Source organism: Crinia signifera, chromosome 1 (assembly GCF_055691185.1).
Source record: "Crinia signifera chromosome 1, ASM5569118v1, whole genome shotgun sequence".
NCBI classification, from domain to species: Eukaryota; Metazoa; Chordata; class Amphibia; order Anura; family Myobatrachidae; genus Crinia; species Crinia signifera.
The window spans coordinates 393,621,351-393,635,119 of NC_139217.1; the positions used below are offsets into that span (position 1 = coordinate 393,621,351).

General features: G+C 43.6%; 1 protein-coding gene across 1 annotated transcript in view; it reads right to left on the bottom strand.

Annotated features, from left to right (window-relative positions):
• Positions 1-2,463: 2,463 nt before the first annotated feature.
• The window catches only part of HSD17B4 (hydroxysteroid 17-beta dehydrogenase 4), a 258,525-nt gene continuing 247,219 nt past the window's right edge, over positions 2,464-13,769 (bottom strand). The window contains exons 23-24 of the mRNA XM_083151604.1: positions 5,819-5,946; positions 2,464-3,567 (exon numbers count right to left, since the gene is read on the bottom strand). Coding sequence (XP_083007730.1) covers positions 3,478-3,567; positions 5,819-5,946 — 218 coding nt within the window. The 3' untranslated portion in view covers positions 2,464-3,477. The remainder of the gene's footprint in view (positions 3,568-5,818; positions 5,947-13,769) is intronic.

Genomic DNA, 13,769 nt, shown 5'->3' on the forward strand with positions numbered 1-13,769 from the left:
GCCAAGGGGCTTCATGCACGACGCCAAGGGGAACTGAAATAGCTTGTTGCCAAGGGGGACTGAAATTGCTCGTTGCCAAGGGGGACTGAAATAGCTCGTTGCCAAGGGGGACTAAAATAGCTCCTGGCCAAGGGGGACTAAAATAGCTCGTTGCCAAGGGGGAATGAATCCTGCTGCAGTTCGTCCCTGCCCACCCAGCTCGCCCGCTCCCTGCTGGGCCAAGCTGTCCGCCGCTATTTTAAATTCAAGTATCCCACTGGACCGCTAGCCAATAGGCACTCGCAGTCCAGCAGCTACCAATGCTGCTTCTGATTGGCTGCTGGACCGCAAGTGCCTAATAGCTAGCGGTCCAATGGCAGCTTTCAATTGAAAATAGCAGGGCACAGCAGGGAACGGACAAACTGGGTGGGCAGGTAGCCGGTGGAAGAGTTTGCGGTTCACGGCTCCCGCGCCCTGTGATCTTCCGGCACCCATAGCTCGTGCTTCGTACCTGTGTATATATAGAGAGTAGCTTATATGTCAACTGTGGTTTGACACATATAGGACAGCACACCTTTTATATATTAAAATTTTATGACGAAAAAAGGAAAAAGAAAGATTGACAATACATAGCATGACAGCTGAATCACAAGAATTCCATAAAGTGGGGAATCATTTAGTCACTGATCTTGTTAAGCTTCAAGGCATATGGTCACAGTCGATTATAGCGCAGCAGATTCCATTGCGCTTTACAAATGCTGACAACACTGAAAGAACAAACTGGGTAAAACAGACAGACATAGAGGTTAGAGGTCCCTGCTGCAAGCTGACAATCTATAGGGAAATAGGAGGGAAACCCAATAGAAGGCACCAGTAATAGCATAGCAGTCCCATCAAGTTGCAAGTCCAGAAGGGAAGCTATGTAATACATGAGTGCGTCTGAGGGTTATGTGGGTTACAGTATGTGAACGCTTGAAAGTTTGGAGAATAGTAGAGAGACTTATTGTGCATGGAAGGGCATTCCATATGGTGTGTGCAGCTCTATGAAAGCGCTGTAACAGTGAGTGGAAGCTAGTGATCGGTGCAGAAGAGAGACGCAGATCTTGTGCAGAGCGGAGTGGTCGAGTTGGGAGATATTTTGTGATAAGTAAAGAGATTTAGGTTGGTTTGCTTAATAGCTTTATATGCGTTTAGAAGTATTTTGTATTGAGTACAGTAGAATATGGGCAACCAATGGAGGGACTGGCAGTGCGGATCATCAGACGATGAACTGGATAGGAAGATCAGTCTCGCAGCAGCGTTTTAAATAGATTGCAGTGGTGAAAGTCTGTTCTTGGGAAGACCAAAGAGGAGACTATTGCAATAATCAATGTGAGACATGAGTGCATGGATTAGTGTTTTAGCAGTGTCGTGTGTGAGGGTGGTATCTTGGATATGTTTTTTAGATGCATGTAACATGATTTTGAGACAGACTAAATGTGGGGAACAAAGGACAGTTCAGAGTCAAGGGTGTCCCCTTGGCAGCGAGCTTCAGGGGTAGGATTGTCACGTTGTCGACAGTTATGGAGAAATCAGGATGGTAACTGCTCCTGGCTGGTGGGAATAGAATGAATTCAGTCTTGGAAATGTTATCTTCCAAAGAAGCAACAGGTGCGGGATGCCATAAATGATGTCAATGTTCAACTTTACTATAAAAGCTTTTGTCAGGTCCTGATAAAGGCCATATGCTCCTGGAACCATCAATGACTCTCATTAAAGCAAATAAGGCAAATTCAACACTCAAAAATTAAATGAAACCCCCCACTCGGATGCTCTCCTCAAAATAAATAATAACAGTTTATTAGTATATAAAAACATAAAATAACATTACTAGATTAATGAATAGATGGCTCTGAATTTAAAGAAAACTTTTTTTTTACTTTTCTGAATATATGTCCTAAAACAATTAACAATTCCATGTCACAAAACCTAGGTATTGTTTATTTAAAATATTAAAATAATATTCTGTAATTCCCAGAGCAAAAACACATTTATAAATGCAATCTGGAATTTTAATAATCCACATGGACTTTATTCTAACATCTGCATCTGTGATTTCATCCTCACTTTTCAAATCCTGGGCAGTGGAGAGGAATTAATGCATTCCTGTAACCTTGAATGACAGAACAAATCCCAATACATTATTCCAAACCCATATTAAATAAGGCAAGCAAATGATTTAAGGGCAATTAAATATATGTTTTGGCTTTATAGACGACACAAAGCAAAGGAATAATTGAAACATTAGAACAATTGTCTGTGTGTGAACAGCTTGCATGCCACAGTGGAACATATTTGTGATGTAGTTTGAATAGCAAAATAAAAAAAAAAAAAAAAAAAAAAACCATGACATTATCTAATAAACCAATTCACTGGAGCATGGAAATATATTTTTTTTTTCCTAGTGAAGGTTATGTGACCATTAAATACACATTTCGACAAGCGTAAAGTAATCTTTTCTTTATTAGAACAGATAATTACATACAAATAGGTACTGAATAGATCGCGGGCATTGAGGCATTTTACAGTAAAATCGCGGTCAATCAGGCTTTTTAACATTGTGCCCTATGGGAAAATCGCGGTAATCGCGGGTACCCGATTTTGATGTACCCGCGATTTACCCGCGATGCCCGCGATTACCGCGATTTTTTACCCCCGACGCCCGCGATTCTGATCGCGGGCGCCGTTCTAGGTAAAGAGTACCCATTAAGGTAGAGAGGTATCAGTAATATAGCCAGCCAGTCTATGAAAAGAAATAAAAAAAAACTTTTTTTTTTTATCTTAACTTTTACTCCCTCCATTGATTGGTAGATAACATGTCATCCCATGCAAGGAAACCTATCGCTTTCAAGAAAACAAACTGACATCTTCAATTTGTAGCTACAACTAAATCAAACGCAAAGATGAAAAAAGAGCAATCAAGACATTTATGGCTAATGCGGAATAGATTAAAGGAACATAAAAAGTATCAGTTGTTACTTTGATTTTCTAGACTGCATTAATTGACTCCTAAAGGGTATGTTTCCTAAATGTTCTAAAAATGGAAGTTGTAGGTTTTGCCCAATCCAATCAGATTTTACTTATCACTCTCTACTGCATTCTAGGAACTGATTGGCTGCTGTAGGCAACTCCTCCATTGGTTGGTTTTAGAAACTTTCGAAAATTTAGCTCGTTGTCTGATTATGCGCCAAATTTCACAAATGAATGAATGCAATGCACCAAATTTAGAAATCTCCCAAGTCCTACTGTACAGCTCTATATGAAGACATAGCAACAGCGACCAAAGAGTTCAGAATTTGTGAGTCACGCCCTTTCCTGTAGCTCCCCCTCCTCCAATTATTAGACAATTGTTAGATGAATTATTTGTATTATGACAGTATTATTTTTTGTTACTCTGACTCTTGATTATAACACAAACTCTGTATGAGGACGGCATTGTCTGATCCTGTGGTTGCAGTCTCACAGCTTGGCATAGTCTTTCAATATGACTTCCAGTTTTTGGCTCAGCATGATGTTGCCTTTCACTTTCAGCTTGCCAGCAAAAAATGCCTAGAATAAAATGAGAACAGAAACATCAAACGCACAGATACTGTTGTTATCTATCATTTTCCTCAGCACTCCTTTCTGTAAGAATGCCACTTTGAAAAGCACAACCTGTCCCAAAAGAGTTGAGATGAGTTTTTATAAAAACACCGTGCATAGCATCAAAGACGGACAGCTTCAGATGAATTATAATCAGTAACACATTGAAATCACCATCTTTTCTTCCCAGTAGACACAAATGCATACTTAATTTTGCAGTAAAGATCTGGCAATAGAAAAGGAATGAAGTGGTAAATGCCTTGCAGAAAACATGATGTGCTGCGATAAAGGCACACAATGCAACTGTGGAGAATGGGCATCTGAGTGCTAATGTACTGTCCCAGCATTCTGCTTTTCATGATGCTTTCAAGAATGCTGAGTATTGCAGTCTGCAATGATACCTAAGCCTTAAAGGCAGGTTTCGCTTCCCTGCTGACTCAGTGGTTAAAGAGATAATGCTTCTGCATTTTACATCTCTATGCCCCGATTCTATTATATTTTACTTTTTATGTCTTGTACATTTAATTGTTATAGATCTGTTACCAGCTTGCAAATTTACGCAGTGGTGAAAACTACACTTGGATAAGATTATATGGGCTGCTGGCATCTATAAATATGTGGTATTGTTTTCTAGACAAACATAAACTTACAAATGAAGAACATTTAACAGTATGCAGAACAATACACCTCAGTCGTTGAGAGACTAAGATGTTTTTGGTGTGTTATAACTGTTTGGCATGCCCAGCTTGTTCATCATGTCTACCCGGATAATATGTTGACACATTGAACTGACGACAAACCAACTCCTGGCAGTGGCTCCAGGGTCTTTTTCCAGGACCTGGTAGCATTGTAAGAGTCACTTCTGGGTCCAGCACTTCAGTGAGTATTTTTCCCATTATCCCTAACCCAGGTGACTCGGTGATAGCATCTCCAAAATGATAGATCTTGTTATCCTGGTTATGCCTATCAAAGCGGTACAAGAAAGGACAGCCGGTTAACCGGCAACAAGGTCATGGGTGCCCAAGACTCATTGATGTACCTGGGGAGAGAAGGCTAGCCTGTCTAATCCTATCCACAGAAGATGATAGAAAGTTATCAGAACACACAGTGCATCGCAGCTTTCTGCTTAGTGGCAAACCAGTCTGATTGCCCATGCGGCCCCTTTTCTATTGCAAAAGTGCTTACAGTGACTTCCAGAACTGAACCATGAAACAATGGAAGAAGTTGGCCCGGTTTAAATACTTAAGTTTTCTTTTATATCAATGTGGATTGCCAGTTTTGTTCACATCATATACCTGGGGAAGATATGGCACTAGCATGTATTATGGGAAGAAGGCAAGCCGACAGAGACTGAACTGGTCTGGGCAATTATTTTTTGTAAAACCTAGGGTCTTGGCATTGTTAAAGAACACATACACCCCTTCATGTCACCGTTCCTCTCTTATGTCAGTGGTCTCCTTTAGCAGGGTAATGCGCCATGCCACACTGCAAATATCGTTCAGGAATGGTTTGATGAATGACAAGGTGTTAACTTGGCCTCCAAATTAACGACTTGGATGATGCCAGATTCCTCAAAACACATTCAAAGTTCTTGTGGAGTCTATACCTCAATGGGTCAGAGATGTTTTTATCAGCACAAGAGGGGCATACACAATATTAGGCAGGTGGTTTTAATGTCTTGGCTGACCTGTACACACGCACACACACACATACATATATATATATATTTTATATATACGAGGATCTCTATTTACATGTAACATTGGAATGATAGCAAATACAACATGATCTAAACAAATCCCCATGAACAATTAGCTTGAATACTGACCACATGATCAAAAAGCCCCCCGACCCCAAAATTAAACCGATTTTATTTTTTCACTGAGCAATTAAAGATTTAAAACCAAACACTACAGAAAATAAAATGCTTTAAGGATTTTCAACCAAAAAACTCAAGGAAACTGATCAAGCTGGCAAGCTCACTTTCATGGTAAAATTCCCAGCACCGATAGTAGTTGCTCTAGTCCATACATCCGTGATTTGTAGATAAGAAGCATCATGGTCCAGAACAAAGTAAAAAGAGTAATGTGTACAAGACCTTGTTTTAATTTTTTTCCCTACAATAGTTCTAGAAACAACAGTTCAATTGTAAAACTCATTATGGACACAGCTATTGGAGAACTCTTCAATTTCTGAAGGGAACATTTGTAAACTTTACCTGTTGTGGATTAAGTTTTCCCAATACAAGCTCCATAAAGTCTGTGTCTGAAAGTGTAAACGTGGTATCAGCACGGTCACGTACTTTACCCCGGTAAACTTCTCCGCTTCCATTTTTTAGATCAATAGCTGTAAAAAAAATAATGAAAAGGAGGGAAAAAATCCAGTTACTAGTCAATTGTTTAACAATATAAAAGTAGTCCTTAGAATTAGAAGAGCAAACATTAAATGTTTATAAAATTATTTACTGTGCAGCTTTTAATCTCATTTGATGCAGGGATTAGATTTAGGTCTATACAATTATCTATACAATTATCAAAGTTATAAATGATAAGATTTTCTTGAGTCATTTTAACCCCTTCAGTGGCACTCCCGAGAATTTTCTGGGTTTTGCTCCAGTGCACAGACTGGCAAACCCGGAAAATTCTTGGGAGTGCAACTGCCTGCGCTCCCTTCCTTCGGGCAGCACAGCTGAGCTGGGATCAGCTCCGCACTCCGGGTCCTGCCTCCTTCCCCCCTGCTGTGTGCGGCGTGACCTTGTAACATCATGCCGCACACAGCCGGATCCAGGCAGTGGCTGATAAGACCAGGGCCGGAGCCACCACTAGGCAGCTCTAGGCATTTGCCTAGGGTGCCGCCCTCTCGAGGGCGGCACTTTGTAGTGCCATATGGAAGCGGCGGCCCCTGCACCTCTGTGGAGCCAGGTGAGCGTTCCCCTGTTTCTCTCTCCAAACCCCCCCCCCAGACTGGGTCAGGTCAGAGGCGCGAGAAGCTGCAGAGTGCTTCCACTGCCATGCTGCGGGGAGGGGGGGGGTGTAAAGGAGAAGCTGCCCAGTGCCGCACCCGCGCCCCCCCTCCACCCGTGGATCACTGCAAACAGCACCTGATAGGCGACGGTGGCCGCATCCAGCATCCCTCCCCCCCCCCCACACCGGCGTGGAGCAGGTAAAAGGCTGGACCGGGTCAGGGCGGGGGGCAGAGGGTGTCGCCTGGGGCGCTGAAACAGCTTACACCGGCCCTGGATAAGACACTTCAGCGGTGCTGTCTGTACCCGGGATCACAGTGGTGGGGTTTTCATTTGCTCCCCAGAAAAAAACACGCCCAGTGAGCACTCCCTTATAAAATAAAAAACACTGAAGGGGTTAATACAATTAATCCCTCTTAATGCTGGGTACACTGTCAGATTGGAAGACCTTTTATCTGACAGCCTGACCATCAAAAATAGTGGCCATATACTAGGGTAGTGGTTCTCAAACTGTGTGCCGTGGTATCCTGGGGTGCCTCGGAGCACTAGTAGGGGTGCACTGAGTTGGTGTTCCAGGACCAATTCAAAATTATCTATCGATAATGCGTTAGGTAAAACCAGTGCTTGTGTCTTCCACTCATAAGCTACTGTATATGGACAAACAGAAGTGAATCCTGTCCCATGCCACATAACTGACCATAAGGATGACATATAAACACAATTTACTTAATTTAATATTTGTTTGTAATTTCTCAATAAGAAACTTTTGGCTTAAGAGGGGCTGGTAAAAAAAATTCTGATCCCCTAGGGCACTGTGATTCAAAACACTTTTGGGAACCACTGCACTGCATTATTTATTTACTAACAGTTTCTTATATAGCGCACACATATTCTTGAGAAGACATTTCCCCATTCGTCATCTTTGAAGAAACACTGAAAATGTCAGGCCAACCTAATCCAGCATTTCCACATTTTCAGTCCCCCCCCCCCCCCCCAAAAAAAAATATACGTGTTACGTGATGAGCTGCATGGTGTATTGAGGCTAGATGTATGAGGACACATCTGTAGATACAATGTATGACCCTATGCTCAGGGCCGTCTTTCCCATTGGGCTTAATGGGCAGTTGCCCAGGGGCCCAAGGGGCCCACCACAATGGAGAAGATGGCACTGTCCTAGGGAAAGGTGGCAGGCGGTGTGTAGCGGGGATCCTGGCAGCGGCAGGTGGAGGGGACCCAGGCAGCGGGCAAAGTGTGCAGGGGACCTGGGCAGCGGGCAAAGTGTGCAGGGGACCCGGGCAGCGGGAGGCGTGTGCAGGGGACCCAGGCAGCGAGTGAAGTATGCAGGGGACCCGGGCAGCGGGCGAAGTGTGCAGGGACCCGGGCAGCGTGTGCAGGGGACCCGGGCAGCAGCGTGTGGCAGGGTCCGTCCAGGAAGCGGAGACCTTGATGTAGTGCTGTCTGCCGCCGGGCAGGAAGCGCTGCTGTGCTGATTTTGAAAAGACTGGCCATATGCTGATTGGCCGGACGCTCAGCCAATCAGCGCCCAGCCATTCTTTCCAAAATCTGCAGCGCTTCCCGCACGGCGGCAAAAAGCACTACATCAAGGTCTGAGTTGCCGCTTCCTGGACGGACCTTTCCACCCACCGCTGCCCGGATCCCCGCCACCCGCTGCTGCTGCACATAGGTGAGGGGAGGGGGTTTGTGAGGGGAGGGGGGTTGTGAAAGGAGGGGGGTTGTGAGGGGAGGGGGGCCCTCAAATTATTTTGCCCAGGGGCCCATTATATTCTTAAAACGGCCCTGCCTATGCTCAAACATACAGTAGAAGTTGCTATTAGGTAATCATTAACCCTTTGAGTGTCAAGTGAATTTCTCAAAATAGGTGTGAAAATTGCCAAGCAAATATTTGTATTAATTATAGTGACCTGTAATGTTTACAATATATAGGAAATATATATATATTTTTTACACATTTTTGTTTAAATTTATATAACAATTGTGAGGGACTCTGCCATTTTTAACTGATATCTTGCCCATCTCTAACAGAGGCTTACCAAAAGGCATTTACCTGTCCTACCCAGTTGTGATGTCAGTCACTGGTGGCCTCTGCAGAAAGTGCACTGGGGGTCTGCAGACCACCCACCCACAGAGCATGATGTGCCAATATATCAGCAGCTAAATCAGCCATAGGCAGTGTTGCAGGGCCAACACAATATTTCTGGGAATTACCTAGTTTACAGATATATCCAGTGGTGCAAGTAAGAGGGTACGGCGCATCTGTAAGAAATATATTGCAGGTACGCCGTACCACTTTCCCCCAACCCGCAGCCTCTGCTTTTGCACGCCGGCTCACCCAGCACAACAGAAGCTATGTGACAGCAAGGCAGAGAGAGGTGGGCTGCCTGGCTGTCTTCTGAGCAGGTCCACGGCTATTTGAAATATTGCACCGCGTCGCCAGCCAATACGAGCTTGCAGCCCACCAGCCTATAAGGAGCGGCTCCTATTGGTTGGCGATCCGGTTCAATATTTCAATAGCTCAGATGACAGCATACCTCTCTCTGCCCGGTTGTCACATCACTTCCATTCTGTAGGCCCTGCGACTGTCACCGTGAGCCTCACTCCCCCATGGCAACTAGCATGAACCACCCTTGGCAGAGCATGTAATCCCCTATGGCAACGAGCATGAAACCCCCTTGGCATCAAGAAAGATACTCCTAGCAATGAGCATGTAGGTAAGTGACCCTTATGTGGCATTATATGCAATGGGCATCATGGTGGGGTGCCGGATGATGCTCCGACAGTGGTGATCCTGACAGTCAGTATCCCTACGTCGGGATCCCGACTGTTGGTGCTCCGACAGGGGGGATACCAACACAAAGGGGCCACAACCACCATAGAGGGAGAATAGAACCTGTGGCGAGCATAGCACGCCACTGGGCTTTGCGCTTGCCCCCCTCTCGGAGCACCCCAATGTTGGAGGTGCATACCACACCCATCATAGTTTGTGGCATCATGTGTAATGTGCATTACTGTGTGTGTCATAATGTGTAATGGGCATTATGGCATGTGGTATAATGTGTAAGATTTATTACGGTGTGTGGCATAATGTGGCCATGCCCTTATTGTCATGTAGCCACTGGTCTAGTTTCATATGACCACGCCCCCTTATGGCACATGGCCACACCCACTTTTGGCCTGCGTGCACTTATAGTACCACTAACAAATCATTTCTACTTGCGCATCTGGATATATCTACACTGCGCCCACAATACAGTATGTTATGTTGTTCATCCTTGCTGGCGGGTCGCCAGAACGTACACGCTGGCGACCCGCCAGCAGCCTCGCCAGCGAGGAGACTGAGACGCACGTGCGTCTCACGCGCACGCGTGTCTCAGTCTCCGTCGCTAGCGCGACGGAAACCCTGTCCGTCTCCGCCTCAGGGAGACGGACAGGGTTAGGGGGGGTTAGGGGGGGTGCGGGCAGGCGGCGGGGACCCCGGGTTACCGCCGGCAAGGACCCGGGGGAACGGATGGAAGCGCCGTCGGAAGGGGACGCGCGCGCCGCTCGTGCGCGCGCGTCCCCTTGGCGCCAGCGCCATCCCCTGCAAAGATGGGACCTGACCCATCTGTATGTCAAGTGTTAACTGTTGTACAGTTAAAAACAAAGCGCTAAAAATTTAATAGTTACTGTACATTGCCACGGCTGCCCTGAAGAAGCAGAGAGTCCACAAATAGTAAGGAACAGTTAGCATACACTGCACTACGGCAAGAAAACAATATCTGAAGCATGAGAACTCCTACCTCTGCAATTATTACACAAAGAGCTGTAAACATTGGTATTGCATTTTAACTATTACATTTTTAGCGCTTTGTTTTTATCTGTACAACTTTATACATTTTTTACAAAGCTGCTGACACTACATTATCGGGCGCAGAAAACTATTTATTCACTATATGGGTGTTTAACTGTATTGAAGCATGTGGAATACTTAATGACCCAGAAAAATTGATTAACCTGTGTATAATAAAAGAAATCCTCAAAACAGGACATATGCTGGTATAACTTGAAGATTAGCATTGCTATGAACAGTACGTTTTAGAATATTTTGTGGGTTGGCTCCATAACTGTAATATATTTTTTAAAAAGGTCTATTTTAGAGCTATAAATAATTTAATAACTCGGTAAGAAAGAATAAGGCATTCTGGATAAAAGCTCCTACAACATATCAGCGAGCTTCAGGAGTTTATCAGAATTGATGGAATCACAGGGAAAAAAACAAAACTACTCACAGAGGAATGTTTTTCTCTGCATTCAAGACATTTAGGTCTATTCCTCGTCCAACAATTTCTACAAAAAGTAGGTGAAGAGTAAAGGTGGGTACACACAGAACGATTTGAAGGACAATGTGGGCATTCCCGATCGATGGGAACGACCAATCGTTCTGTGCATCGTTAATGATGCAGATACCCGCCTATCATGAACGATGGTCTATGCATGCAGGAAGATCATAGACAAATCTTTTGTAAAGATTATCAAATTGTTCCGTGTGTATGCACGATAAACGATTTGATACACCGGTGAACGATGTTGGAACGCTTCAGGCACCGTTTCATGTGTACGCACCTTAACACTTTTGTAGAAATAAAGCACAGGTGTCATTCATTATAAAAGTAATGCAGAAGCTATAATGGATATCTCACGGCATTCCTTTCACTCCTGAAAAATTCACCAAGATTCAAATATGCTAGATCTTAAAATATTGACAACAAGAACTTTTGTTGATCCCTGGTCCTCACTCCTTCCCTATGGAAAGGAGTCCTGGGTTGAATAGAGTGATTATTGGGATCTCTGCACCAGACCAGATGCATGCATAAACCCAAGTCCTCACATGTGCTAAATAGCAATGACTGGGATCGTGGTAACAGCTGAACTCCAGATCAACTGTTTGTTTGCTGTAAAATTATTCCAGTCTTTTACTATCTGCCGCTGTTACTCGCAGCAATCTGGATACTAAAGTGTTGATGCTCACATCTTTAGCATAATGAGTAAACCAGTGATTTTCAACCTTTTTCAGTTTGCGGCACACCAAACCATCAGACCCCCACAGTGGAAAAAACACAATGGCCTCCTCAGGAAAAAATAATAAATCCATTGGCCCATTGAATCCATTGAAAAAACAAATCACACTGGTCCCCATAGGTAACAAAAATAAAATATATTGGGGCTCACATAAAAAAAAAAATATTACATTGGTTCCCACATAAAAAAAAAAAACAATCGCATGGTCCCCCCCAGCACACAAACCCCCAAAAATATGCCAGGCTCATCTTTTTTGCAGAACACAGGAGAGACCTTATGCCAATGCCAATTGTTTTCAGTGTGTAGTGCCCCAGTGGTAGAGCAAAAAATGCCCTCATGTGAAAACTCTACAAGTCACTGCTGAGCTGCCAGGGAGCTAGTGGGCACAGTATAACCACAGGACACTTGAGCAGCTCATTATCTACTGTAGATCCCTGTGAATTATCTTCTCTAAATCCAAATTGTGTCCTATGCAGTTTCTGGTCAGCTTCTTAAACAACAAGCATTTCATTCGGGCCACCGGGACTGATACGGACACCACTGATGTAAGAGAGATCAACAACAGCTTCTGCCAACCAATAATGATTAGGGGATGACAATATTAGGGGGGGGGGGGGCAGCATCCAGATCTGGACCCACTGATAGGGGTGGTCTCATAGGGCCAGGATCCAAAGACAGAATTAGAGCAAAAAAAGACCAGTAAATAACAGCTGAACTGGTGGAGGCTGTAAACTGGTGTGGACATCTCTGGCTCTGAGTGCACACTTGAGTACAGCTCAAGGCACACTAGCGATTGAAAAATGCTGGAATGGACCGTTGGAATAGACTGCTTACCTGATGACAGTTTGTGGCCATACACACGCAGATTTATCTGCAGATCTGTCTGGTTGGAACAAAAACATGGTTATGGATGAGTGCAAATGACAGTTGACCATTTGCTTGGAAATGCTGGAAAACTGACAAACTGTCACTCATCCATAACCATGTTTTTGTTCCAACCAGACAGATCTGAAGATAAATCTTACTAGTGTATGTGCACCTTTATTTCTGACTTTTACAAAATACTGTATCTATTTTTACTGAACTGACATTTTCAGCTACGTAGTCTTTTAAAAATACCTTTTATAATAGAATTTTCAGACATTTATCCTTCTAAGTAAAAAGAAGGCTTCGGCTTTCACGCAAATTAAATACTATGCAGATGATTGGGTTTTAATCATGATATAACAAAGATAACAACAGGTGAATACAAATAGTCAAAGGGCCAGTGCTGTACAAGTGCTGCCCAACGCAGCGACATTCTTCCCCCTGCCAGGAAGGCTGATTCTGCACAACCTCTGTGCTCCATTTGAAAGGCAATGATAGAAACCATTTGTTTGTATGAGACTTCACAAGTATATCAGAAATATGGTTATTCGGCATTAAAGGGATTCAACTTTCACACTACTCAGCTATAAACATGTACTGCCCTATCTAATGAGATGGCCACAATAGGCATCATGAAATACAATATGCAGCTAAAAGAACACAAACATGATATTATTAGAAACAAGTTGAAGAAATGCAGAAGACCGTACTTATCCAAGTTGTCATTGAACAAATGCACTGTGTAAAAACGGCAAGATTGCTGCAGAAGCACATTGACAATTTAATGCCAACATCAGCAAACACAACAATCAGGATTTTACTATTTGTTTGACTCTAAGGACCTTGCATTATTGCAAGATCCCCCTCCCATGGGAAACGTAGGCTGCCACGTCTTTGTCAGCTGCTACAAACATAGCAAGGTCTTATTATGGCATATTTCCCTCGTCACATGTCCTGCCACAATGATTTAACTAGAAACCACAAACCAGTGCGTGTTAGAGAAAAGCTGTGACAAGTCAGGGTTTCTATAGATTTCTGCTCATAACGTATTGCTTCCACCACGCTCTGTAAGGGAAAACATGTACAACAGCACTGTAACTTGTCAGCTCTGCTCTACACACTACAAAACCTACATCATTTAGTGAAACAAATGGAAAAAATGTCTTGTTCTTCAGATGTTCTCCCAAAGGCTACAGAATAAACACATTTTTATTTTTTTTCTGTAGCTGTTACCATTAATTAGGTGTATGGGTTATACATCTCA